Below are 27837 nucleotides of genomic sequence, written 5' to 3'. Positions count from 1 at the left end.
GTGCTATGTATAAGCTTGGCATATAAACTACTCATTTTGGGAAAGGAGATGGGCAGACAGATAGATGAATGAGTGAATGGACAGAAAAATATAGAGACAAACTGACAGATATTTTTCCCAAAATAATAAAACATATTTCAAAAGCAAAGTGTTTTTTATTTTGTCGCAAATCCCAGTGACAACACAGACAGGCGCTGATGATGTCATCAGCTACCAGAATGGAACTTTTGCTCTATTTACACTGAAATACCCATCATTTAGCCAGCGATGACGTCAAAGCGTCCACGCAAGGCAAAGAAGGCACTCAAACCAACAACGGCTGTAGAGACGATGGCAATGGAAGAAAAACATTTGGGAACAAGATCTGGAGAGAGAATGAATGGAAGGTCGGTCGCAGTACGAAGTTATGCCCTGCTTAGACTCAAAAACCCCAAGGAAAATTTTGTCAACTTTCGAGGGATTTCCCCATGCACGCCATATTGTATAACGTGACGTAAAACTAGCCTGTCAAAGGTAGTCAGCATGTTCTACTTGTTCAGACTCCAACTTGGCACACAGTACAAGTGAAAACTTTTTAACATGTGAGGAATGTTGTGTAAAACTAGCTAGCTGCAGTCGCTAGTGTTAGCTAGCTTTTTGGGATGCCACCTTGCAGCTATAAAGCATGATAACATTTTCTACATGCAAAGAAGTTTAAAATGGCACAAAACTAGCTAGTTGGCAGTGTTGGCTGGCCATTTTCTGTGATGCTAGCACAGCAGCATTGAATAACATTGTTACTATGTTCTACTTCTTAGACGCCATCTTGTTGCACAAAAAGCCAAGAAAACACTTTTAAGGTGCAAGGAATGTTGTATGCGTCTTAGTGTCTTGGATCTAAAATTAGCTGGTCTAGTCATTTTGTTCTGCTTTATGAAAATCATTTAGTAACTCATAAAACACAAAAAAATGAAAACAGGAATTATTTTTCAAACAATAATGGTCTAAAATTCCAACTAGTCGTACTTGCCAGCGTTAGCTAGCCTCTTTCCGCGACATGCTAGCTTGCCGTTACTGAGCATCTCATTACGTCCGAGTCCTCACCAAGGCTTTTTTTGTCAATACTTGTTTTAATGTAACAGAAAAACATGAGTTTTCCACACATTTGTGCAGAAAGGTGGTACTTTAATTTTGGTGCATTCGAGATTTATACTAATATTTTGAGGGTATAGTGTACAAATGTTAATGACACAACTTGGATACACATTCAGATTTTGGGCCCTTGAGTGAGGTTTTGGCTCAAAAGAGTGTCTTCTTTGTTTTTAGCGTTACCAATTTCAAGTGCACCTGATTGTCGCTTCACTCACGAACTGTCAAACTACAAACAAAAAAAACAAAAAATAATAATAATTGCAGGCTCTCTGAGTGGTTAGTGTTTTGGAGGTCAAATCTACAGTACACATGAAACATTTTGTTCGGATCTAGAAGAAACAAAGCAAGGATAGGTGTGCACGCTGCCCCCTGCTGCTTGGGAGGTGACCGGGGACGTACCAGCTAGTTCTGCTACATAAGCACATTTCCATGTATAAAAATAACAACATATATGTTCTGTGCTACGTGCTAAAGCCATGTTTTTGTTTGGTATCAAATTAGGTTCGTCGTTCACGGCAGGGAGGGAAAAGGAAGCACCGCTTGTAAAGTTGTCATAAATCCTCATCGCTGTATCAAATAGCGTCATCTATTTCCTTTTGTAAAAAACTAGTGTGATCTAAAAAAGTTAATTAAAAAACAGTATGTACACTCATCAGCCACAACATGACAATCTGTGTGTGTTTGTGTGTGGCTGCATGTTTGAATTAATTGTCAAACTCATATTGCAGTCATGTTGTGGCATGTGTGTGTGTGTGTGTGTGTGTGTGTGTGCAGCTTCTAGTGTTGACAGTGCTTGAAAAATCATCATCATTATCCTCATCATCACCATAATCATCACATCAAATTATCATAAACATTAAAAATCAACTCAAGACCTTATGACAGTGACACTCATCATACGTACACGCAGAAAAGCAACAAAATCAACTCCAGTGTTTACCTCTGACTTCATGTTTTGCTTTTTTTTTTCTCCCCCCCGCTGGTGTGCACCCTTCAGTAGTCAAAAGTCCAGGCAGGGCCAGGCTCGGGACCAGTGTCTCCCCGTCAGCATTCAAAATCCAAGCCGGGTCCAAATAATAATAAAAGTTCCAGGTTAGGCAGGTTACGGTATGTGTTCTTTTCATTAACAGTGAGAATCGTGCTCGAGTCGTGAACACACACAAACACTCACGCAGTCACTCAACCCAAATTATTGCTTTGTATCCAGAGGAAAACACGCACGCACACACACAGTCCCCCCTCCCCCCCACAGTAGAAAAGCCCAAAATGTACAAGTAGTCCTCATCTCAAGCGGTTCTGCCTCATGAGGGGCACGATGCAGGACGGTGGGCCGGCCTTGCTCAGGAAGCTGTGTTTCAGGAGCTCGCTAGCGGAGGCGCGCTGGGACGGGTCACGCACCAACATGCGGTCCAAGAAGCCCTTCAACACCGGGGACACCTGAAAAGAACAAACAAGTCCGCATATTGTTGTGTCATTTTCGGTCGGCAGCAAATTGGCCATCCCTTGAGAACATAGACTTGTTGTATTTAGCAGCGACGCTACCTTGTGTAGGTTCTTGAGTTTGGGTGGGAGGTTATCTCGGATCATCTTCATGGCCTTGAGCGGTGGCTCGTTAAAATACGGCGGCTCCCCGTCCACCATCTCTATGACCATGATGCCCAGAGACCAGATGTCCACCTGACCAAAGAGGTGGAACCCGAAGAGAGATCAAAACATGGTCCTCTGGAGGTCCAGACAGGGAGTGAAAAAAGGAGGCTGGAACGGTACCTCGGGACCGTAAGGAAGTCGTGATATGAGCTCAGGCGCCATCCAGTACGGCGTGCCCACCAGAGATTTCCTGCGCTGCACTTCCTTTGACACCTGAGCGCAGAAACCGAAGTCGGACAGCTTCACCTGGACAACCGGAAGAGAAAACATCAGCCACTTTTTTTTTTTCCCAAGCCGCCTTACAGGTGACACATGAAGTTAATGTTTGTACCCGGCCGTCGTGCGTGAGCAGGATGGAGTCGCTCTTGATGTCGCGATGGATGACGCCTTGCGTGTGCAGCACCGACAAGGCCTTCAAGACGGACAGGCACACGGTGGCAATCTGTTCCTCGTTCATCCTGCAAAGTGCCACGAAAGAACTTATGAGGTGATTGGACCGAAACCGACTTGACCCGACTCTTGAGGTGTTACGCTCCAATTCGCAGGGGTCCTTCGGCTCTCACCTGGTGTGCGTCACGATGTCCGTGAGCGCGCCTCCCTCCAGGAACTCCATCACAACCCAGAGCTCGTCACCCACCAGGTAGCTGTTGTACATCTCCACCACGTTCTCGTGGTGGTAGTCTCGCATGATCACCACCTTAAATCCACACATGGAAGAAGATGGTGAAGCGATACAAGTTTTCACATTTTTATATAATGTTTATACATTTTTGTAATCCACTTTCCAATCAGGCTGTAACAGAACACAATGTGGACAAGGCAAAGCTCTGTGAATATTTTCCAGATGCTCTTTAAGCGTGTTAGCAGTTACCTCATTGAAGAGCAACTCTCTGCGCTGCTGCTTCCTCAGGTCCATTTTCTTCACAGCTACCAGTTTTCCCGTGGTCTTGACGGTGGCGATGCACACGATGCCCGTGGACCCCTCTCCGATCTTAATGTAGTGATCCAAGTAGGTGCGGGGGTCGCCGGGATCCACCACCATCTGCAGAGCCGTCCGGAACTGCTCATGGGAGACCCTCTGCGGCTCTCTCTGCGGGGAACGGGCGTCGGGAGGCGGCGGAAGGCCGGAGGGGGCCGGCGGCCGTGGGGCCGGCACGCCAGGGTGAGGGGTGTGCGGGTGCTGGCCGGCTTCAGGTGTCAGGCTGGGATGCGACGAGGTGTGATGAGGGTGCGGGGGGCCGACGGGAGGCTTAGAGCCGGAAGACCCTCGGAGGGGGACGGAGGGGCCGTTTCGAGGGGATGACTCGTTGGGGCGCACCGGCTGGAAGGAGGTCAAAGATTGTCACCAACGTGTCTGCAATGCATTAGGGAGGTCCATTGGGATGTTCTCCTAGCGTGCTTACCGGTCCGGTGGGGCTGCGCCCCCCGTCGCTCTCCGCCCGAGGATACGTGTTGAACGGCCGCGTGGTCTGCTGTGCGGTCTTCACCACGCCGTCGGTCACCGGCAGGTTAGGCGTGCGGATGTTGGGCCCTGATAGGGGCCGCTTTTCACGGGGGGACTGAGGGCTGCCATGCCGCACCTGGTAGCTGGACTTTGGTCTGTGTTCACCATGCGGATCGCGGCGGACAACCTGATCCTGAAGACAGCAAGTGTAAGGATGAAGAATAATAGAAAGATTCTTCATGAACATCCTCATCCGGGGTCTAACCTGGTTCTGGTCCCGATGCTGTCGGTCTCTGTGTGGAGGTGGTGGCGGGGGACCGGAACCCGGTCTGTCCCTGTGGACCCAGCCCGGCTCTTGGCCTCGAGGTTGCTGCTGAGGCCGAGCGTGGGGCCCGTCTTCTCGCTGAGAGCCTCGGTGGGGTTGCAGATTGTGGCGGGGGTCTGACCCCAGGCGCTCTCTATAAAACAAAACACGGGCGTGGTCTCCAAAGTTTCTTTCATGTTTATTTAATTTGTGGACTGGGGATCCAGTGGTCTGGTACATGGGTGGGCAATAGGGGAGAAGAATTTTGAAAAACAATCCAATTGCGATTTTCCCCGAGCATTGCGTGAAAGTTTATTTGCGTTAATTCTGACTTGTCTCACCTGTCGAATTGCGAGGGCTGTCGTTGGTGGGGGTCTCCGTTCTCCTGGCGAGGCTGCACGGGGGGGCTGCCCCGCCTCAATGAGTTGGAGCGAGTCACCGACATGGTGTCAAACTCGTCCAGAAGCCAAGTCAGGGAGCCATCCACCCCCAGCTTTGTGCCGCGCACGATGGGCTGAAGACAAAAACGGAATTAAAATAAATACACAATATTTGATGGTTTCATATTTACGGCTGACAAATGTTGTTCGATGAAGCCGCGGTGCTCGTCCCACCTTGTGCGGCTCGACGGTCGTGATGACGGTGGCGTCGATGAAAGGCTTGGGCCTCTTGGCCGTGTCCTCGATGAGCGATTGCCATTGGCGGGGCAGGCCCACGAACTTCTGCTCTTGCTCGTCAAAGTCGGTGTGCACGCGGTGCTCAAAGTTGGACGGCGCCGAGATCTGGATGCGCGACTTCTTCTTCTTGGTGAACATGGCGGCGGCCGGGGCGGCAAACAGCCGAGCATCAGCGCTGCGGGGAGGGAGGAGAGAAACCATGACGTCGAGGTGCGCAAATCGACAATGGATTGTCGCGCAGATGTTCAGCACGTGCGCTGAGGATGAAGCACCTGCATGCTGACTTTGCCAAAATCACCCCCCCCCCCCTGACTTTGATCTTAAAAACAAAAGTTACTCCCAACAGAGATCCTTTGTTCTGGAAAATCCATCCGTGCGTGTGAAGGCTAGGGCAATAAAGAAGAAAACCAACCAAGACTACAATCAAGAAGAAAAGGAGTGGGTTGACTAGGATTGTCCGGGGCATGACCAAGAAGATGAGGAACAGGTGGAGCAGGATCATGACAATGAAGACCATGAAAAGAAGAACCATAGAGCCTAAAAAAAGACCATGGCGCCCAGTCAGCTGGTGAGTCAGACACTGAGAACATTTGAGGTTAGCAGCACTTTGATGACACCAAGCGCTGAAGACATGTCAGCCTGTTGACAGAACTTTTAACCACGGGGCTAATTTAACCTCAATGAAGTTAACAGTTAAAGTTGACAGCTCAGGGTGAAAGTGTCTTACATGCCTCTCTGCTCAGCTAATGAGAGTTTCGACGGCTCGCATGCGGGCGACAAAATCTCCCTCACCAGCCAATCACAGAGCGGATATAGACTAACGACCAGAAACGGCCATTTCGCTCTCTGCCGCACGTTCGCCTGGCCGAGCTGCGAGAAAGGATATCGAAAATCATCGGAGGAGCACGGTGACCTCATTCCACTTCTATACATGGGATGGATGGATAGGTAGAGGTGCTATGAATCCAACTCGGCCGCACTTGTCCTTGTTCGAACGCAGTGGAGGAGAAAGACCCGGCTTGACTTTCAAAACCAGACGTCCGCTCGGTGAAGTCGTGTTTGTGAACCCGCGCTTTGAAATAGAGAAAATGCGATAACCGTCAAGACCAGAATCGGGGATAAAATAAACTAAATAAAGCAGAGTTTATTTTTCTCTTTCAGCTCCTTCCAACTTTTCAAAGTGGGAAAAACAAAGGAGGACTGACCAAATGTTTTAAAAAGCCCCTAAAGCAGGAGATTTCAATTCTTTCAAATGTGGACTAGCAGGTAAATGTCACGTAAAGGTAATGTAAACAAACCTGAGGGCAGGAAGTCCAAACTGCTCTCCTTGGTTAAATATCAGCAGGGACAAAAGTTAGACAACTTGTCTCCTGCGGTGATACTGTAAAAATACCTTTTGAAAAAAAGAAAAAAAAAAAAGGCATAATCGTATTCTGCTGGCCTTGTTTATCTCTCTGTGTGTTTAATGGCTTTTGTTAACCATTGACAAGTCAATTTCATCAGCTAAACAGGTGCTTGAGAAAACTAGCATGTCCATGCTATCACCAACAAATCCATCACAAGTCAATTACCTTTCGAATAAATAACCAAACGTGACACGCTGAAAACACACAAACACGTATGAGGAACTTGAAAAAGACAAACAGGTTGGCAGCCAATCACGAGATTTCTTTCAAACAAAAGCACGGAGGGCCGTGGCCAATGGCCGTGAGATTCCAGTGACAGGTTGTGGAATGTGGGACAGCCAATGACACACAGACACACACACAGAATTCACACGGTAAAATGTGCGATGAGGAAGTTTCGCATCTCTCGTCATCAGCCAATCACATGACACAGCAGAAGTACATTCGTGACTCATGAATCCTTACAAAAGACACCTTTCAAACATAATGGACTGATTCAAACTTCAAATCCAGATAAATACTGGGTCAAATGGGCCCTGCCATTCCGTGTCAATGCTTTAATACAGTAGGCAAATCTAGTGGGCTTAGACCGGAGCCTTGATGGACTCCAGCAGTGCAATTAGCGGTACTTGGAAACTTTGCCTTGTTTCAACTGTGCTTCCTACTCTACTTGTAGCATTCCTGTAGGATTCTTTGATGATCCTCACATATTTCTCTGCTACTTCTCTCTGGCAATCCTCCCGCACACTTTATCATAGGTCAATGAAAGCCAGATGCAGGTCGGCAAATTTGCACAACTTCTCAGTGTGTGCTGTTAAAAAATTAATGCGGTCGCACTTTGGAAGTGTTCAACTTATTTATACACGTGAACCTCATTTTCAATGTTGCATTTTTGCAGTTTTTAGATTAACTGTAGCAGCCGGAGTTACAACAATGCTGTGTCCATTCACAGTCAGAACCATGCGGAACATTCCGGTTCAAAAAAAAAAAAAAAGGTTCAAACAGACAAAAAGGCAGCTCTTGTTTACTCCCACCACTGTTCTCTGCTACTTCAACACCACCGGGACATTTTCTAATTTGTGTGTTTGTGAAGAGCACGTCCTATCTTGCCTTTTTTGGATTGGCATTAAAATATTTTTTTCATGTTATTCGCATATGTGAACATTGGGAGGAGACCAAACTGACAACAACACAAAGGAATGCGGCGGGAACGCTTAGCGCCCTTGATAAGGACGCCGCTAGTTCACTCTCACTCAAATGGTTTTGTTTACCTTTTGTGTATTTTTACCTCTGTTCCCAAACGAGGTGGGGTGTTGATATTGGGTCCAGTGTGGAGTGAAGACCCACCCCCAAATCCGGCCCTCCAAAAGCAACAAACCTGGCCGCCCCTCCCTGTGTTTGTTCTGCTTACGCACTGACTGAATTTTGGCTGTGTTTATTTCATCAGCTTAACTTGCCGCTTCATGCCTCCCCCGCTGCTGCGGGCCACCCCTCAAACAATTCTGCGATTGGCGTGGAAGCGTTGTGAGATTAAAAACATGATCAATCTGCACAAATTAAACCTCTTTACATCAAGTTAGCCAGGAAAGCCTAAAAATAAAATCTCAGATTTCTACTCACACAATTTAAGTTTCCATGAGAGCAAATAATGATAGTGTTAACTTACACGGAAATAACAAACATGTAAAGAATATATATTTAATAGATTATGTGAAAACCAGTTTTTCCTCTACCAGGTGTTAAGACATGACTAGCTAAGACGATGACTGACTGGAGTTTAATTGGAAGTATGCAAATCAATGTCCTCCACTTTTCTTTTTAGTAGAACTGTACTCTTGCCCGAGATGTTTTCATCAGGCACTGCGAAGGGCAGCTCCTCCCTTGTGGTCATTCAGCAGCTGTGTTTGCCTCAAAGCGAGTCAGATGACTTCAAACTAACCACAACACACACTTCAAGCAGGTTCAGCCTCCCTGCTGAGATGATCCCTAACTCCAAAGAACCCAACCCACAAATTGATCCGCTGAGATGTATAAAAGCTAAAATGGTATCATATTTTTGACAAACATGAATGCAAAAGGGCTTGTGAGGTTAGCCCATCCCTGAAAGAATCATTTAGGCGACAAATTGCTGAGATAATTATCACCCCATCATTCCATGTCAGTGCCTTTCACACAGCACAACAACATCGCTGTTACCACGCAGATACTGCCCCAAAAAAACGATCAAACTGATCAGATCATCAAAAAAATTGTCGATAATAAATAATAAAGAACTTATAATGTCCATGTGGGCTGAAGTTATTTTTACCCACTTGAGGTCACCATCCTCACAATCGGAAAAGTGCCCGATCAACTTCTTCTTTCAAAATTTCGGCAGGCTTACTTTTAATCGCACCATCGGACCAACATGTCAAAAATAGTAGGGAGCGACGAACCACTCTTTCGTGGATCCGAGGTATCCCGGGAATGTGAGATACTCCCAACACACGCAGGAAGAGATTTTAGCATTTAGCTTCGATTTTAGCCCTTGCTGGAAATTGAACAGCTGTAACTCTGATGCTTCCAACAACTCCACCAGGAAGTGTCTCGTCGATTTGATTTAAAACACTAAACCCGCTTTAGAAGATATAAACATCAGCAATAAAATCTTTTTGTGACATCATATCGAGGCATAAAGTAGGAAAAAGTGAGCGAGCAAAAGTAGGAGGAGAAGCTAACGTTAGCAAGTGATAGCAGGTAAAGGAGAAAAGCGCCCCCCCCTCAACTCAAAACTCGAACACAAGAAGCCGCTGAAGTTTTGCTTTATAGGTATAAAAAAAGAGAGCTTACTCACCACGTAAGATCCCCGGTGAACCGTCCGTGGCGCCGCAAAGAGCGCAAGAGAGCCCCGGGAGGACTTTATGAGAGCCGTAAACTATCAACCCAAAGTCTCACTTTGCCGACGCCATGTTGGAAGCGTCAGGGGGTGGCGGTGAGGAGGAAGGGGTGGGGGTAGACTACATCCGGGAAACTGCAGGGCCGCTGTCATGGTAACCGAGCAGTAATTCGATGGGAACGACATGCGACGTTTCAAAGCTACGATGGCTTGAAATGGGTAAAAAATGCACAAACAATAAAAGACCAAATATATCATCATCAGAACGAATAAAAATGATATGCTCAAATGAGAAAAATAGAAGTGAAAGGCACAGATTGGAAAAATAAATATTAGTCAAAAGAAATAAATGTGAGAGGATGAATACAGGAATATTGAAATGTTGAAAACATGTTGGAAAAAAGAAAAGATACATAAATTCTGGACAATACGTGAGAAAAAGCGGGGAAAATACACAACTACTATTTTAGAAACAAAGTAAAGATGATTAAATGTGAAAGGAGAAAAAATAGGATAGTGAACAATCTGAAAATGGTAGAAAAAAATCAGAAAAATACGAACTATGGATACAGAAAAAGTCACTGCTGTGCAACACCACCACATAGTGTCCAAACCCTGTACTGCATGATAAAATTGTTTAGTAGAGTTTACAGTATTATCTAAATCACAGTCAATCCTCAACATCACAGTGTTGCGGAGTAATGGTGACATCACACAAAAAAAAAACACCCAGACAGGAATAAATGCATAGTTTATCATCATAATCATTGTCGCAATCAACAAAACAGTCACTGCGAGCATAGAAAGTGCTGTCACAAGATACAATGAAGCTCCATCCAAAGCGTTGCCACAGCGGAGCTATACAAACATACTACATGATGAGGCTACGTGTTCTGCTACACTTGAGATATTACCTGAATAGTCTTAAATCAGTGCACATACTGTAGTGAGACGTCTTCTCACAAGAGCCAAGCTATATTCTAAATCAGTTCTGCTAATAAAGGCAGGTTTCCCAAACTGAGGGTCCCGGGTACATTTTGAACGGTGTTTTGGTCAACGGCAAGATCACGAAAACTGAATTATTCTGAGCCCACTTAGATTATATTTAGGACATTACGTGAGGAAAAGTGATTTTAGAAATATAACCTGAAATATGCTAATGTGGTTTATCATGGTTGATTATCAAGATTATACTTTAACTGATGGCAGAAGTTAAATTCAGGACTTTGTAGTAGGGCTCGACCGGAGTTTCTGTATGTCCTTAGCTTTCTTTTATGTACTAATTTACCTTTTTTTTATGAAAAAAACTGGCCATTTTTTTGTCAGAGATATCGTCACATTAAATTAGCCGGACGATTCAGTCATGCCTCATTTTTAGGGTCCAATTTTGATCAAATTTATGACATTACATAACAAAAAGCATCAGTAGGTGACTCACATTCCATAATCCTGCAACATGTAAATGTTTCAAGTGAAGTTATTTATAAAGTGCCCACAGGTTTTTTTTCCCAATACATTATACATGCTTGAAGATAATTGTTGAAAACGTGTGACTGACAACTAGTAAAAAGTGGCACCCCCAAAAAAAATGAGTTTAAAAAGAATAAAGCTATCCTGGAGGTAGTATAGTAAGGGTCCACAGGGAGGTACTTCGAGGTAAATAGAGTGTTTAACTAGCTTTGAAGTAGGGGGGGGGGGGGGGGGTACATACTAGCTGAATCAGGTTTTATACATATTAAAATGAACGCTTTTGGGGAACATTCCTGAAGGTCCTTCAAGGTAACGTGTTTAAATATATCTCTAAGGGGATAGCTACATAGCTGATTTATAAATATTGAATAGGAACCCAGAAGAGTCCGTTCCCGGAGGTCCGTCAAAGTAAACAAAGTGTTTAACCAGCTCCAAGAGCGGGCTGCAAGGTCAATATGAAATCCTGGACGTCCTTCAAGGGTAGCAAAAGGTTGCGAGCACTTCGGGGTCTTTTTGGTGCATCATACAGCATCACCCCCACACCAAAAGCAGGACGACCCTCTCCCTCTTCCTCCGGTGTCCTCCATCCACGCATTCATCCATGCGTGCTCCTGCCGCAGCCTCACGCAAAACCCGCCCGCTCGCATGCGGTCACCTGCAGTTCAGTCATCCGAATTTAGGCGCGCAGTCAGTGTGATTGTGCGGCTCCGTGACGCCGCTGACGCCAGACGCGCCGCTGCTGCTGGTACTGTTGTTGTGCGGGTCAGGCTTCCAGAAAAAGACGTAGTAGATGACCAGGATGAAGGCGGCCACGGACACGCATAGGAAATAGGCGATGGCCATGGCCACTTTGACCCACACCTTGGCGGACATGCTGGCGTGCTTGGCGCGCGGCTCCCCCGGGTAGCTGGGCCTGCGCTTGGGGTCGCCGTTCAGTTTGTCCACGGGAACGTTGGCCCCTCCGTCGGTTGCTTTCATCTTGCAAGTGGAGCCACTTTCCACAACGGCGTGGAGCTCATCTGAGGTGGGACGGGTGCGGAACCGAGAGACGCCCCTCGGTTCCACTATCTCCGGGACGTGCAGGGGCGCAGTGTGGTCGGCTTGAGGAGACGCTCAAGTGCCGCCGGATCTGGTACTGATGACTCGGACGCTTGTCCTCTGCACTGAGCCGGACAAGTGAACTCAGGAAGGATGGCATCCGCGGGACGGGACAGCTGTCAAGCCCGCTCAGGGACACGTACAGACGTTTCCGGAATATGTTTCAAAATAAAAGCAAAACCGGAAATGAGCATACATACACACGCCACAACTATTTCTGGGTCATCTGATTTCACTAGGAATGTTCTAAGAAAATTATTCTGAAGGAGGAGAATCATTTCTGACCACCTTAAACTTGAAATGGGACAAGGTAAAAAATGCGGGAGCTGAAAGTGCGCAACCATTAATTTTGTCCCGCGGCTTGTTAAACGTGCATGGCAACATAACACAAGATGGAGTCTGTAATAAAAACAAAAATAAACACTCTTGCACTGATGAGTCACTTGCTTTGTTTCAGTCCTGCAAGGTCAAAGTGGCCCACTGGCAGCAGCTTTAAACACGTCAATGTGATGGATAAACAAAGGGGGGGCGGCGGGGTAGCAACAAAGGTGGTCTCAAACGTGGGCATTTTAAAATCCTCATCAGATTTACATTTTAATTGAAGTCATGACAAAATAATGCAGTTTCTTACCAATATGAGTACTTGGAACATATACAAGATGACAAAATCTGTTGCATAACCTGCATTATAGAAAGTTTGTGTATTTTAATTTTGCCCACATCACATGATCCATTCCAAGCGCCAACCTTTTTGGACAGCAAACCTAACATTTCATCGTTAAACTGTATGAAGGACTGTATAGCAGTCATAAATCCAAAAACTGATCGCAATATTTGCTAAAAAAAAAAAAAAAAATCTTGAAACAACTGAAGCCTGTTAAAGGGTCCCTGCAAAAAAAAAAAGCTCACTGGACATTGATTGGCTTCTGTAGGCTTGTGATTGTTTGATAATGTGTCAGCTGATTCCAGCAGCTCCATTTCATTTTTTTTCTCCCGCCGCTGACGTGAGAGAAGACAAAGCGTGCGACATAAAAACAAGGACTACGAGATAACCTTCTCCGCAGCCAGACTGCGTGAAGGCAACTCTCCTGCTCGTCTTGTTGGGAGAAAATCATGACATCACTCCAGCAATGTTGTCCTCTTCAGACTGTTGACAAAGAAAAATAGAAAAATAGTCAGTTTCATAATGCGGTAAAGCAGTAATGAAGTTTATACAAATGAAAGTCTGCTGTAATTTTACAATGAGGAAACGCTGCTTTAGTGTTGGTGTGTCATCCATCTTGAGATTTAATCCAATCACGTTTCAGCACTTTGCTCATTTGCAGGCAAAAACCTAATTGCGCCTCTCATCTCGGCATTTCTCTGGTTTCCTGTTCCCCGCCCTGAGCTGACCGCAGCGAGAACGAAACGGAGAGGTCTTGGGACTTCTCAGTCAAACGAGGGCTTTTAAAGCCAACAAAGACGCCACTGGGTCTCACCGGAAAGCATTTTGTTAGACTATATGTCAATCAAACAATTGGCAAATGGATAGAGGCGGGGTCGCTGGCTGTGACAACTTCTCAAGTGATCCATTAGCCCACGTGACGCCACCGCAGCCGCAAGCTGAGTGCTAGCCGCGGTGGTCGCTAATGGTCGGTTCCCAATTGACTGGATTAATTGCTCAAACAAGATTTGGATTGAAGTCCTGAGTTGAACCTAGAAGTTTGATCAAACACTTTGGACAATTCGATGCTTGCGACTCTGTGGGGCCATCACTTGCTGAATGAGGAAGTCGGTGTGAAGCACTTTGACGGCCATTTGCCATTGAATGAGTAGCAAACCTGATGGCTGCTCAGAAGACGTCTCTGCTGTGATAGCGGCGTCTGTGTTCACGTTGGCCGTGTTGTCGTCTTTCTCATCCTTCTCATCTTTCTCATCTTTCTCTCCCTCGGCTTCGATGGGCTCAGTCACCAAGACGGTGGGGGTTGGACCGTCTGCTTTGTCTACAAAACAAAACAAAATGACTGGTCTGATGTTGGGCTGACTGAGTTAATAAAAAAAAAAAAAATAAAAAAAAAAATCAAATTTTATATACTCAATATTACAATTGCGATTTAAAAAGCAATCCTTCAAGACCATGTATTTTATAACAAACACAAACAATGAATCATCTTCATTACAATAAACAGCCCTAGTCTGCGACATGTCACCAACACACACACGTTTTTGTAAGTGATGACAACCTTGCGAGGGGGTGTCAGGAGCATCCTGGAGGTCCTCAGAGATGTCCGGGGCCGTAGCGTCGGCCACGTCTGTTGGAGCGCATTCGGACGGCGATGCGTCTGATGCGAGTGAGGGCGCAGCTTCTGGCTCGGACGCCATGACAACCTGCTGGGCTTCTGACGTTTCTGGAGGTGGTGCAACAGATATGTCGCCACTGGGAACTGAAAAATAATTAAAATTACGTGTGACCCCCCCCAAAAAAAATCAACAGGACTCAATGCCAGCTTTTGTGTGACACACTGTGGTTGTGCTTAGTCATGCTCTTATTGTTCTGGCTTTTGTGTATCAGAATTACCAGAGTTGTCCTCGATGGGTTCGGCGGTCTCCTCCTGCTCCTCCTTTTGTGGAGGGCTGCTCTCGACACTCTGAGGTTTCATGGGGGACTCCCCCCCCATGCTGCTCCGTGGCGACTGCATGTCCATCTCCTCGGCCCAGTCCGACACAGGCTGGTGTCCGTCCAGCAGCTGGAACGGGCTGATGGGCTTTCCCGCCTCTGGGGTATTTTGTGAGGGCGCCCGGGGTGAGGGGATGTGGATCTTGGGTCTCGGCGTACGCTGCTCACGGGGGCTTCCGGCAGACGGCGGAGGGGAGCGAGGCGAGGGTGGCGCGGGGGTGCCGTGGTCTTTATCGGCTTCCTCTTCCCCCGCATCTTTCTTCCCATCTTCGTCGGACATTTCCTCCTCGCCCTCGCTGGCGTCTTCCCACTGGTCGTCGTCCTGCTCTTCATCTTGTGCCTGCTCCGCCTGAGAGAAGACGGAGTGAGAGTCGTTCTAACACGACCGGGTCTTCCCTAGATTCCGGCTGCCCACCTTCTGTGTTGGCTCAGGTGTGGATTTCTCCTTTTTCTCCCGCTTGGGTTTGTCTTTTTTCTCCTTCTCGTCATCTTCCTTTTCTTCCCAGCGATTGTCGTGCATACTGTAAAAAAATGGGACGGAAAAATTCATTTACCAATTCATGATGGGATACAGTGAGAGAACAATTGAGTAATTTAAATATGTGTCCTCCTACCTGTAGCTGGGCTTCCCTCCTCTGCCCTTGCCTCGACTCCGCTCCCCTCGAGGCCCCTGGGACCTGCCCTGGGACAGGAAGTCGCCAAATGTAGGTGCTTTGGGCGGATGCTTGCTATCATCTGTTGGAGGACACATTGTCGCAAAATGTAAAATGCACGACCGTGTTAGTGGGAGAGAAAACACTCGCATGCAACTCAATGAATTTAAAATGACATCACAGAGCCTGTGCATCATACTTTGCTCCCCCCCCTCCAAAAAAAAAGAAATAAACGCTGTGGTTTTGAATGAACGAACCATCAAAATAACATCAAACATGGAATTTTCGGAAATGGACAAAGAGAAAAATATAAAGCAAAGAAGTGGGAGATGTGGCGTAGCAAAAGAGAGGAAGGTCACAGCTTTGTAGGGATGGAGGAGGAGAGGCGGGATAAGTGCTTGAAGAGCGAGGCGGGAGGTGATGAAAAGGTTACACAGAGAAGGTAGGAAGCAGAATCAGCGAAAAGATTAAAAAAAAAAAGACTGGAGATGAGGACACCGGAGTCATCCAGCCAATTAAGAGTCAGAGAATGATGTAATACAAACCACACTCCTTCCACTTAAGTCTGGCAAAGCCTCAGAAAGCAGCAGTCAAGTGGCGCTAAAAATAATTCGCAGCTTTGATCCGTCACACCTCTCACACCAACCACTCTTCACCCACATCCTGTGTGTGTATGTAAAAGAGAGGGCGAGAGACTACAGGACTAATGAGAATGAATGAGTAAGAGAGAAAGTGTTTGTGAGTGTGTACACATTTGGGTCCGACCGATATTAGCTCCTTTTAGCAACTTATGATTTGTAACTACATTAACACGAGACTAAGAACTTCAATCTAGATCTTCCTCTCCTTAGTTTGGGTCAGGTTGCAAGGCCAGAAAGCTCAGACTTCCCGCTCCCCAGCCTCGACCGCCATTTCCACACAACAAACAAACAGCAGCCACACAAACGCAGAAACAAACACACGAGTGCAAACTGCTTGGATAAGTACGCACACACAGACCGCATTGCAATGGTCAGTAGCCCACACTGGGGGTCTAACCTGAGGTTCTTCCCCGAGACCCGCCGCCGAAGTTACGCCCTCGGACTGCGGGGAGGACACACAAAGCATCACTCATGATGGGGAAATAACATCGAAGATGCATTGTGGGTAATGGGTCATTTTTCAGTATGGACCCAGGCCGCTTATGAGGTCTCCAGGGAGGTCTCAACTCCACTCTGGGGAAATACAACCAACCACTTAGCTAATGAACTTAATAAAGGGCCACTCGCATGACGTCACTCGCTACATGGACACCGAAAGCGAGAAAATGTGACCCTGCTCTCCGCTTCTGTGGAGACGATGGGAGGTGTATGCTGCCTTTCCATTTGTGAGAGTGGAGAACTTGTTTTCACGGGAAAAGGAAACCAGCGAGCGAGCCTGAGCGTACGTGCGAGTGTGAATGAGCACGTGACGTTGCAAGTGAGAGCAAGCGAGTAAGGGGAAAGAGTGATGGAGTGCGTGACCGGGAACACAAAGTGCTATAAAGAGATCCAAGTCACGTAAGGAAACAAAAATGGCTCCCTGTAGTAAATTATTTTTAGGAATGTTCAATATTTCGGTCCCGAAAGTCAATGGCGTGTTGTGTTACCATGGCAACAGTAACATACCTCTTCTGCCTCCCTGCTCTGGCGTGCTACCGCCCTCTGCTGCCGCATTCGCTTCCTCCTTGAACCTGTGGACGAAATACAGGTCTGCACACGGCTGTAATGGCGAGCCAACGCTGCTTCTTGTCCTACATGTTCTCCGTCTTCTGCGCGTCCCACTCGCGTCTCCACTGTCCGGTGGCGTTGCGATGGCGCGCCAGTCGCTCCTCGTCGATCTGCTCGCGCTCCTTCTTCCAGCGCAGGTACTCGGCTCGCTCGCGGCCCGTCATGGACATGGTCATGTCCATGGAACCTTTGGGGCCGGGACGCCGACTCTGTGGAGAAAAGCACAACACTGCGTGCTTAGACTCACGCAAAATAATGTGTGAATTGGATATTTGTGTCTATTGGCATGATCCATCTCAGTATTCCACTCACGGTCCACTCTTTCTCCAGATCGCCGCCGGTCTTGACATTGTCAAAGTCCAGCCCGCCCCAGTTGCGTACGTGTCTCCTGCTGCCCTCCTTACGGTCGATATCGGGGGCAGGGCCGGAGCGACGTGGGTCATCTAGGAAGTTGCGCAGGGGCTTATCACCATCTGCCTGAGGAGAGAAAAACATACTTTCTTCTTCTTGACAGATTCAACCAACAAGTAAACATGGTGGTATAATGCCAGAGCAGTGATGCACTTTGAACAAGAGAAGCTTCTAAAAAATTGTCCTGACAATCAAACTCAAATTAATCCATATAATGGATTCATCGTCCAACACTAGCAGAAATGAATACGTATGGAACCCAAATGTGTTTGTTACCCGCTGGCCTCTCTCATATTCTGCTATTCTCTCCATTTCCTCGTTCATCTTTTCAATGTTTTGTCGCCTCCTCTCCTCCCATTCCTGCTTGGGAAGAAGGAAATGTGTCACAAATGGTGAAACTGTAACATTAGATTTTTTGTTTATTAAAAAGAGAGACAATCCACCTTGGACTTTCTGTCCCCACCGCCTGGTGTCCCGCCTGTGTCTCCTCCTCCCCCTGCTCCTCCTCCTCCACCTCCTCTTCCCCTCCTTCCTCCTCTACGTCCTCCTGCGTCACCCGGCTCTCCATCTCTGGGCATGCGCGGTTCTCGCGGTCTTCTCTCCTGGCGGCCCCCGCCTCCACCTCTGGGGGTCCCCCCTCTTGCTAGCCGACCGGAGCCCATCCGTCTGTGGGGGCTGTGGCCGTCGCTGGGCCCTCGGGGGCCGTCATTCTCCTCCGACGATCGCCGGCCGTGGGGCGTGGCGGCCTTCCAGTCTTCCACCACTCGCTTGTCCTACAGCCAACAACAAGTGGCTGACACTCAGTAAGTGCCTTCATGCTTTTTGGCTCATGAACAAGGTTGATTTTATTTTAAGCTACACTGTAGTTGTGCAAGTAAATGTGTAACAAAATATATTTGATGATATAAAGTCTTTCAAATGTGGGCCAAATTTCTGGGGGCTCAAAGTGCAAATTGAAAAACAAAGCATGGGCTACCTTCTGGCGAGCAAACGGAACAGAACATAAAAGCGAGACATAAACAAATTACAGCGCCTGTGTGAACGTTATAGCATGTTGATGCCGCTGCTCTGGTTTCCAGCCGCTGCCAGGGAAGGTCGTTCCGTCTAATGTTGATCTTTTTACAAGGCACGCTGCCAGACGAGAACACAGACTCGGCTCTCCGTGAAGCGAGCGACAAATGCAGTCCAATGCCATTATCGGTTGTTTGATTTGTCATGAGCAGCTTTGCATGAATGATGCAAGGTAGGATAATTAGGAGATGACTTGATTTATGTCAACAGCAATGTTTGCTGGAAAAGAAAATCAGGTTCTACATTCCAACTTACCCCCCCTGCTGGGGACTTGGAGAAGTCAACCGTGACGGTGAAGTTTTCCTTTTCTATCCTCCTACGGTCCGATTCTACCGGCTCGTGGCCACGAGGCTTCCGCGGCGTGGTGATGGCGATGCCCTCCTGCTCTGCCTTCTTTTTATCTTCTTCTATTTCCTGTTGGCAACAAAAATACAGGCCGATGAGTCAACATCAAAATTTAGCATCCTCCATTAGGAACATGTATTAGAGCTGACCACGTACTTGATAGCGCTTGACCAGAGCTTCGTTCTTCTTTCTCAGCGCTTCGATCCTTCGGTCCAACTCTGCATCCTTCTCCTCCTTGGTTTTGAGGTCCACTGCTGAAGACTGACACGCATAAAAAGAATAAGAAAGTGAAGTGGTTATAAGAAGACACAAAAAGAAAGAAGGAGAAAACCAAAGATAAGAAAAACAGTAAACAAGAAAACCAAAAAGAAGGTTAGTTGGCACAAAGTGGACAGAAGAAGACAAAAAGAGTAAGAAACACGGAATTGGAAAGAATAAAAGACAAAAAAAAAACACAAAAGACCAACAACAGAGTAATGAAGACAACCAAAAACACAAGCTAGTAATTAATTGGAAACATGTCACTAGTGAAACAGCACCACCTTGTGGACGCAAAGCGCAAGACATTAAAAAAACAAACTCACCATAGCTGCTTCTGTCTTGTGGTCATACACAGGCGATGGGCTAATTGCTTTGAGTGCGCTGGAAAACAAACAACAGTCCAAACCTTTACATTTTACTATTTAATTTTATGGGCCGAATAGTTGTTTGCATTTTAATGGCAATAGCAAGGTCACATGAAGCTATTTTAGCTCAAGTTGAACTAATCCCGAGCTCAGGTGAGGGAAACATAGGTTGGCGCATGCGTGGAAACAAATCCTTCCCGAGGACCCGCTGCCAGCGATCAAAGTGATCAAAGTCGGGCGAATACGAGTCACAAAATACACAAATTAAACCATTAGAAACACACTTTTAAACAACGACATATTGGAGAAACATCGTCGTTTATATAAAGAGCTTTCCCGCTCTTTCCTAGACCCTTCATGGAACGAATGTCTGATTTTAACGTAATGTAAGCACGACAAGCCATGACACAAAGCGACCCACAAGAACCGAGCCGTAAAGTCGAAGCGGACGACGGACCGTAAATCAAGCGAGTAGAACGACAACGTCGATAAACGTAAAGTCTTGATTTTTATAAAATAATTACCCAGTCTACGCCTGCTGGCGATGAGTTTTGTACTAGTAGCTCCCTGCCACTTCCAGCACCGCACGTTAGTTGGATTCCGGTGAGGTAAGGCTCATTTCCTGCCAAAAAGTGAGCCCAACTCGGCGGATTTAAAGCGACAGTGGCGCTAGTTTTTTCCAAGCATGTTATTTTTGTTCATTTTGCAAAATAGCTGTCATTTAAGGTTACATACATCCTCACTGTTATGTTTTCACTCACACCAAAAATCAAAAGTCGACGTTAGAATTTCGAAGTTTTTTTAAAGCCGCGAAGAAAATGTAGTACGGAGATTTTCCGATGGATGGCGCTCGATTGCTACAAACTCGTTTGTTGTCTATCTGTTCATGTACTGTATGAAATCAGTTTCCTTTTTACCGTCAAACTATATATATAGATAGTAATTTATTATATGACACATTTTATTATACTGTATTTGTCAATATAAGTAAGCCTATTACAGCAATATTGTTTATGCTGGATTGTTTTTGTTCATTGATGAGTAATTTATAGAATGCCTTCACTGGGTCACGTAAAGGTTACACCATGATGACACATGATTATAGTGGCATGACATCAGGTGGCCAGTTTGATTATATAATATGTAGAAGTTGAACATAATAACAACATGTTTGCAAGGGTCAGTGGTCGTCCATTTGTGCCAGTCATGCTCATCACTTCCTTGTTGGAGGAGGTGAAAGAAGGTTGAGGGAGTTCGAGGTGTGGGGTGCTGGGCGATGATCTCATTGTCGAACGAGCCAAACAAGCTCCCGGGAGACAACATCGGAGCCCTTGAGGTTGTGATCACGGAGAGATGACACCAACGTTAGCCACTTTTGTTTATACACAAGGCTGTCTCTAGGGTAGGGGGTAATGGAAATGGCAGTGGTGTGTGTCTCCGGGCAGTTTACACATGCAATAACCAAAAGCACTTAAGTTTCCTCCAGCTTTAATCCAACTAGTGTGAACTTTCTGGCTTGTTAATATGACTCCCATCTCTACACACCTGCAAAAATGGCAACAACAAAAAAAATGCAATATGCATATTAGTTCCCATGAGCTGTAACGGTTATGTACGTTACCACTGGGCCCGGACTTTTCTTGTAACTGTTAGTGCAAGTCCATTTAATAGTATTACACAACAATGTCAATCAGCACCAGTTACACATGATATTGTTTGTGTGAAATGATAATAGGTGATACTCGTCCGGGCATGTACCTGAATGAAGCTTGTCTCCCACCCTCAAACCCCCAATTCAGCAGCCCGAGGACACAGTGCGTGCGGAGGCAGGGGATGAGGGGGGGTTGGTGGGGTCATTTCCAGCTGATTAGACCGCCTTTAACCCTGCAACAACCCACCCCCTTTCTTCCCTCTCTACTCTGCAGCTGGGGTAGACAATGTGTGCGGGGTGAAAGGTCACCTCGACGGGGGCGTCACAAGTCATTTGTGATGCTAATGCTATTCTATGATGTCACTGTAAACACCGCTACTACTACTGCCACTACTCCGAGTGACATCATTTTTTTCCTACCATGCGGCGCACATGTGTGTCACAACAATGTAAACAAAACAGGAAAACAAACAAGCTGTGGAGAAAGCTACTCAAACAAGTCATTTGAAACTCTCAATTAGCTTAGCAACAGCAACATCAATTAAAGTGATGTCATGCTATGTGTTGTTTCTCATCTTGTCACATGAAATCTCAACATGACTGCTGCAGGCCACAAGCACATGACGAAAGGATGGAAATTAATCCTTGAGGTTGGTCATACGGGAGCCCCAAAAAAAATTTCTGTTACAAAATGCATTTACTATAGAATCATGTGATCGTGCTGAATCACTATTTACAGGGTTTAAGGTTGAAGTCCTGTACATCCAAAATGCTTATAATTGACTATATTAATAGTTTAAGCCCTAAACATGCAGCAGACTAATATCCAAAAACAGTTAAATAACTTAATTTCAAACTCATTTTACCACATTACTGGGTAGGGAACTATTTTATGATGCAAGAGTATGGTAGCCATTGAGGGTCAAGCCAAAAGCCTTTTTTCATAGCACTCCATTAATGCACATTTTTTAGAACACTGACAATATTTTGACTCTACAGACGATTTCTGATCTTTACACATCTGACCAAACATCAAGAGCTTTGCCTGCTAAGCAGTCTGTAGATCGAAAGAATTTGCTTCAAGGATGAGGCCTAAAAGCCTGACTGCTATCTCCGGACGTTTAGTCACATGTTTGTAAGGCGTGTGCGTTGGGGGATTCCTCAGTTAAGTAGATGATGTCATATTACACTTGTTTATGCATTGCCATCCCGTGCTCGTTCAACAAGTTTTGCTGCCTTGTATTGAGCGTGAGCCTGAGTTGAGTCATTATTATTATTACAAATGCCAGCAAGCATGTGAGGCAAAACACAGAGAAACCTGACACCCGAGGCTGACTCATTGTTAGGAAGTGGAGGGGAAAGCCGGCCAGGGGAAAGCCTGCTGAGGGGGTTGGGGGATAAAGCTCAGCATGGGTGCAGGTTTGTTTACATGCCAAAAAAGAAACCAACTGTTAAAATGCAAACTACTACAGGCCCTGTTTGATGACAATGACAGTTTGCATGCAAGGAGGTGGGTTAGTGACATGCAAGTGTGAGTAAATACTAAGAAAAAGTGTAAAAAAAAAAAAAAGAAACTGTGAATGAGGATTGTAAGTTAGAGGGGGCGGGAACAGCAGCTGGCGGCAGGGAGCATGTCAGCACTTGTTGAGGATAGGAAAAGCGAAAGAGACTAAAAATCGGAAGTTAAAATGAAACTCCGTCAAAATAAAAGAGCGTTTCTTGCGTTTACATTTTGTGCATTAACACTTGTTGCATAAAGTTTTCATGTCATTTCAATGAATATTAGGATCACACTGGGGGAAAATCACGTATAAATTGTAAAATTTATTTATTCCCTGGGATGTCTTTTTTGTTTTTAAATAATTCAGACAATGTAAGTATTTTTTCACACGGGGGAGTAAAGAAGGGTCTGGAAATGGCTTTAAAATACAAATCAACACACTACTCAAAATTTCTAAAGTCACATGGAAGAAAAATGAATGAAAAAACTGAAAATTCAATTTCAATTTACAGACTACTGTTCACGAGGAAAATATCCAGTCAGATTTATTTTGAAACTTCAGACCGGATGTTGCTACAAGTATATAACCAGGGGAACCCCGCTCGGCGGCAAAGACTCGAAAAAGACGGAGACCAGTAAACATGTTAACCACTGGTCGGTAGCGGTCTCATTAAATGGACTCGTAACAATTTTCGACGAGCCTCCTAAAGTCATCGGGCGAGATCGTCTGACATGAAGTGACCTCCTTGAATCGACCGCATGACACTTTTTTTCCCAGCGGCCCGCCTCTGATGTACCCGGGTTTGCACCTCGACTTATCGACCCGAAGAGAACACGGAGAAACACCACATAACGGTAAGACAAAATGGACGATGAACAACTGCACCCTTCACTGTACAATGTTAAATTAATCGTATTTTAGCATCCTAGCAAGGCTACTAGCACTTTACAGTTATGAATAGCGTCTTATCGCCATTTAAGTAAACCCCACGTGTAAATGGAGTAGTACGTTATCTAAATGTACCTATTTGGGCTAAAGTAAGTGGATTTAATTAAAATAATAATTATTTAATGGATTTATTAAAATACTTTGCGTGTTTTGTTTACAAACACGGGAATCTGAAAAGGGCTAGGTGCTGCCCCCTGGCGACCAATAAAGGAATTTCGGTTACGCATGGTGTTCGAAAGTAGTTTGGGTGGATTATAAATACTCGGCAGTTTTTGGACGTTTTATGCCATTTGGAACTCTTATAACGTTTAGGTACCTAAAGTAATTGAATCAACGCCCCTCCAATATTTTATTTAACATTAAAATACAGTAGCATAGTAGGTCATAGTGTTCATTAAAAACTGCCCCCCCAAAAGTGTATTTAATATTATTGCAATCCACAACTTTATGTAGTTTCATTGCTACGTTTGAATATAGGGAAGTTGAAAATGGTAAAATAAACATTCAACTAAAGCTTTCATGAAAATGGATTGAACCTAAAAAATAAATAAAAGGCAGGGATTACTGTACCATGATTTGCAACTCTCATGTTCGTGCCTTTTTTTTTTTTTTGCTAACTTGCTTTTGATTTTAGCCGAGTTCGTTAGGGTGATGTCAGTCCAGTTATTGTGTGTTTCCTGTTTGCAGAATTATGCCAAAATGTTCAACATAAAACTAAATGGCTTCTTCACTTCTCCCAATTGGCTGCAAGAAATTGTAACCACAGTAAAAAAAAGTATACATACAATAACATGGTGTGGAACAGTATTTGAACCCATGTCTTGAAAATAAAAGCAGAACTTCTAGCCACTACACCACAAGTGATGCAATGATTATGCAAGCTGATTGTAAAAATTGTAAAATATGATTGAATTTGTTATTGCGCTGTTCTCTCAGGCGACCAGTAAGATGGCTCGTGCTGAGACAGTGGAGAGCGTGGGAGAGGCTGCCAGAGGGGCGGGCGGCCCGCTGCCCCACCAATACCCCATCGCTTGTCACTCCTTCTTGCACAACGTTCCCAACAATCACCACCAGAGCCAGCAGCAACCCAACCTGCCCACACCGCCGCCTTCCCCACCCGGCCATCCAAACCCCATCTCGGGAGAACAATCAGGTAGGAACATGAAATTCTCCTAAAGCACCCAAAAATAGTAACAATTGGAGTCAACTTCATCCTGCAAGTGCAGAGGTCAAACATATATTTCTCAGGGTCTCACTAATTTTTGTTAATGTCATTTAAAAGAAAATGCAGATTTCTGTCTATTTTGAAAAAGATAATACTACCCGATTAATTAATCCGACCTTAATGATTCGGATTTCTAGTAGACAAAAAAGCTTTCGAGGAAAATCTATAAGTACTCATTTCATTTTGAAGACAACATTATTAAAATCATTTGGTTTTATTTCATTGACCGTATTTGACGTCACAAGTCATGGAAACTTGGAGGGTGTCTGTTATTGCATCTTGTAAAGAAGCGACATGTTGGTGGCTCAGCTGGTTGTGTGGGAACCCCCCCCTTCCTCCCCCCTTCCTCCCTCCCTGTGCTTTAGTCTCAGCTGTGGGGCATGTTGAGACTTGTCCTCCGCAAGCACCCAAAGCAGTAGCCTTCACTTCCTGCTACCTCACACCCTCAATTGAAACACACAAAATACTGTCATTAATGTCCCTTTCTATCAAATCAAACTGTTTCATAACTGTCAAATTAAGATCAATAATTTGAGGAAATTAACCGGCGCCAACGCTGCATGATACTTGGTGACACACGTTTTAGTCGTTAATATGCTTGTTGCTTTTATTCATCGATTTATTATTCAAAATAATACTCAAACATTTTAATTAAACTTGTCAAGCTAAAAAAACTTAAATATAAAATTGACTTGGATTGTTTTTAGTTACATTTTTGCATGGCGTCGCCTCAATATACTTTATCGATTAAGATTTTTCAGGAAGTTGGCCAATCAGAATGCAGGGTCCAGCTCCATCTGCTAATCCTCCCACCTCTAAAAACTGCCCGGGTTACTGGGGGCTACCGATTCCATGGCAACAGGGCGGAAATACCCAAAAAAAATACATCATAAGTCAACAAAATCAAAACTTGTTCTTTTTGTTTAGACCAGCGGCAAACTCAGGCAGCCCACCGGCGCGGTCCCCTGCCAGACCTGCTACCCCGGGATCAGCGCCCGGTTGGGGGTGGGTCACACCCCAGAGGCGAGGCCACGCTGGAAGCGAGGCCCATAGACACCACAGCCGTGGGCCTGCAGCTCCGGACCATCGGCGATCATTTCAACGCCTCCGTGCTGAGACCGGTAAGCTATCTGACTTGACCTCATCGCGTGACATCATTGCGTCACAATGTAGTGTGATGTCATCGTGTGATGTCATCGCCTGATATCACAGCTGGAGTCCTAACTGCCATCATAGCGTGACGTCTGGGTGACATCTCACTGCGATTGGCTGCTCGCTGAGCTGAGCCCTTGTGCGAACCACTGATAGTGACAGGTTAATAGGTTGGTTACATATGACTGGTGCGGCCCCCCCCTCCTTGTTCTTTTGACATCCATGTGACAGGCCGACACGTGGACTCGGTTGTTGTTGTAATCAATAACGGAACATCACGCACGCACACGGCGCACGTGCTCAAGACTTTATAATTACTGTTGATGTGCTGCCTTTCTTATCTCCTTCCCCCTCCTCACACTGGCTCGCGTGAGGACTTGTCAACAGACTGCCTTCGCACAGCCCCCCCTCACCCCCCCCCCCCCCCCCCTTCCCTCACAGACGCACACAGGCTGCATGTCTGAGCGATGACATCATCTTTGTTTACATGCTCGAGGCTGTGCGTGCGTTTGTAGACATCTCGACCGGCCTGTTTGCATGTGTGTGTTAGATGGTCATTTTAACTGGGTGGCTAATCTACTTAGCATGTTAGCTTACAAATATGTGATTTATTGTGTTTGTGTGTCTGCCCTCCAGCACGCCGCCCCCCACTGGCAGGACTGGATCGACGCCGGTCGAGGCTTCCTCAACCTGGCAGCGCGCACCCTCAGCGCTCTCTACAGGCTGACCTAGACGTAGGCTAAGCCATAGAGACTGGGTTACCACGGCAACCACTAGCCGGCGGCGTGAGACTTTGGTGTCTGCTGGTTCGGACTGCAGACAACACGTTTTTTTTTTGTTTTTGTTTTTTTAATTAACTGTGAAAGTGGATCCAAAATCTTTTACATTTGTCCATACCTGATGCTAAAGCTAATGGCGAGCTATTTATGTCAAGTTAGGTTATTTTTTTGGACAAATGAGTTTTATTTTTATTTTTTTGCCCCAGCATGAAATTGTTTAGTTTCAGTGTGACCCATCCAGTGCCTTTGTACTGACCAATCACACACAGACGCACACACACACTGTTGGTCCTCCATGTTGTTTGGAGCGTGTAAATATTTCTTACCAATCCTACACAAAAAATTGTGTTGCAATGATGATTAGAAAATAAATCCAGTGGATTTGAGATGTATGTCACGCAGAACAAGAAAACACATTTTGATTTGAGTCCCGGAAAAGTATTTCACCATGTTTTGAAACGATTGTCTGATAGATAATTTATTTTTGTGGTAGCATATTTGTAGCCTATTTTTTTGGTCATTGTTTGTCTTGTTTTCTATGAATTTTTTTAATTTATTTTGTGTTCTCAACATTCCTGCTGTGCGCGACAAAATGGGAAGCCGCAAATCCGCCGGCGATGTTACCCTGGTGGAACGCAAAAAGTGACGAAAAGATTTGCCAGTTAAAGAAATCTTCTTGTACTTTGATCAAAGTGCACTTTTTACTTCCAATATTGTTTTCAGTGTTTATTGACATTGTTTAGCAAGTTTACCGCTTTGCTTTGGTACCGTTTGCTGGGCGCACGTTTCCTCATGATGTGGTCAGTTCCCGTTGGGCCGCTTAGTTAGTGGCCACTCAACTGAAGTCATCCACTTATTTTGTTTTTTACTGTTGTAAAGTTTCTACTGGAATTTTCTACTTTGTTCTTTTATATAATAAAGTCAATTGAATAAAGTTTGGTTTCGATTGTTTTTATTTACATAATAGGCTATCCTCCAATATTGAAATTGTATTTCACCTACAGGCATCTCTGCTTAT

General features: G+C 45.4%; 4 protein-coding genes across 4 annotated transcripts; 1 reads left to right on the top strand and 3 right to left on the bottom strand.

The window, feature by feature from the left end:
- Nucleotides 1-135: 135 nt before the first annotated feature.
- pak4 (p21 protein (Cdc42/Rac)-activated kinase 4) lies at nt 136-9600 on the bottom strand. The gene is made up of 11 exons (XM_088381396.1): nt 9443-9600; nt 5141-5378; nt 4868-5040; nt 4488-4680; nt 4182-4415; nt 3650-4099; nt 3342-3475; nt 3110-3236; nt 2899-3024; nt 2674-2808; nt 136-2568 (listed from the first exon to the last, which is right to left on the bottom strand). Exons 2-11 carry the CDS (start codon nt 5339-5341, stop codon nt 2413-2415), a joined length of 1929 nt encoding a protein of 642 aa, XP_088237522.1. The 5' UTR covers nt 5342-5378; nt 9443-9600; the 3' UTR covers nt 136-2412.
- A 618-nt stretch (nt 9601-10218) lies between these two features.
- On the bottom strand, nt 10219-12263 carry LOC148395535 (putative transmembrane protein INAFM2). Its single transcript, XM_088381489.1, has one exon. It carries the CDS (start codon nt 11930-11932, stop codon nt 11621-11623), a length of 312 nt encoding a protein of 103 aa, XP_088237615.1. The 5' UTR covers nt 11933-12263; the 3' UTR covers nt 10219-11620.
- A 356-nt stretch (nt 12264-12619) lies between these two features.
- Nucleotides 12620-20074, bottom strand: ccdc9 (coiled-coil domain containing 9). The gene is made up of 15 exons (XM_088381488.1): nt 20020-20074; nt 19521-19578; nt 19093-19197; nt 18847-19005; nt 17964-18293; nt 17797-17880; nt 17422-17586; nt 17137-17318; nt 17008-17072; nt 15323-15443; nt 15124-15229; nt 14610-15057; nt 14275-14475; nt 13873-14034; nt 12620-13199 (listed from the first exon to the last, which is right to left on the bottom strand). The coding sequence occupies exons 2-15, from the start codon at nt 19521-19523 to the stop codon at nt 13195-13197; spliced, it is 2136 nt and encodes a 711-aa protein (XP_088237614.1). The 5' UTR covers nt 19524-19578; nt 20020-20074; the 3' UTR covers nt 12620-13194.
- Nucleotides 20075-23300: 3226 nt separating this feature from the next.
- On the top strand, nt 23301-27753 carry bbc3 (BCL2 binding component 3). The gene is made up of 4 exons (XM_088381889.1): nt 23301-23569; nt 24600-24816; nt 25816-26009; nt 26677-27753. The coding sequence occupies exons 2-4, from the start codon at nt 24612-24614 to the stop codon at nt 26770-26772; spliced, it is 495 nt and encodes a 164-aa protein (XP_088238015.1). The 5' UTR covers nt 23301-23569; nt 24600-24611; the 3' UTR covers nt 26773-27753.
- The last annotated feature ends 84 nt before the right edge of the window (nt 27754-27837 follow it).

Source organism: Syngnathus floridae, chromosome 7 (assembly GCF_059516105.1).
Source record: "Syngnathus floridae isolate MCC-2025c chromosome 7, RoL_Sflo_1.0, whole genome shotgun sequence".
Classification (NCBI taxonomy): Eukaryota; Metazoa; Chordata; class Actinopteri; order Syngnathiformes; family Syngnathidae; genus Syngnathus; species Syngnathus floridae.
Note: the sequence above shows the minus strand (reverse complement) of the source record. Positions and strands in the feature narration are given on the sequence as shown.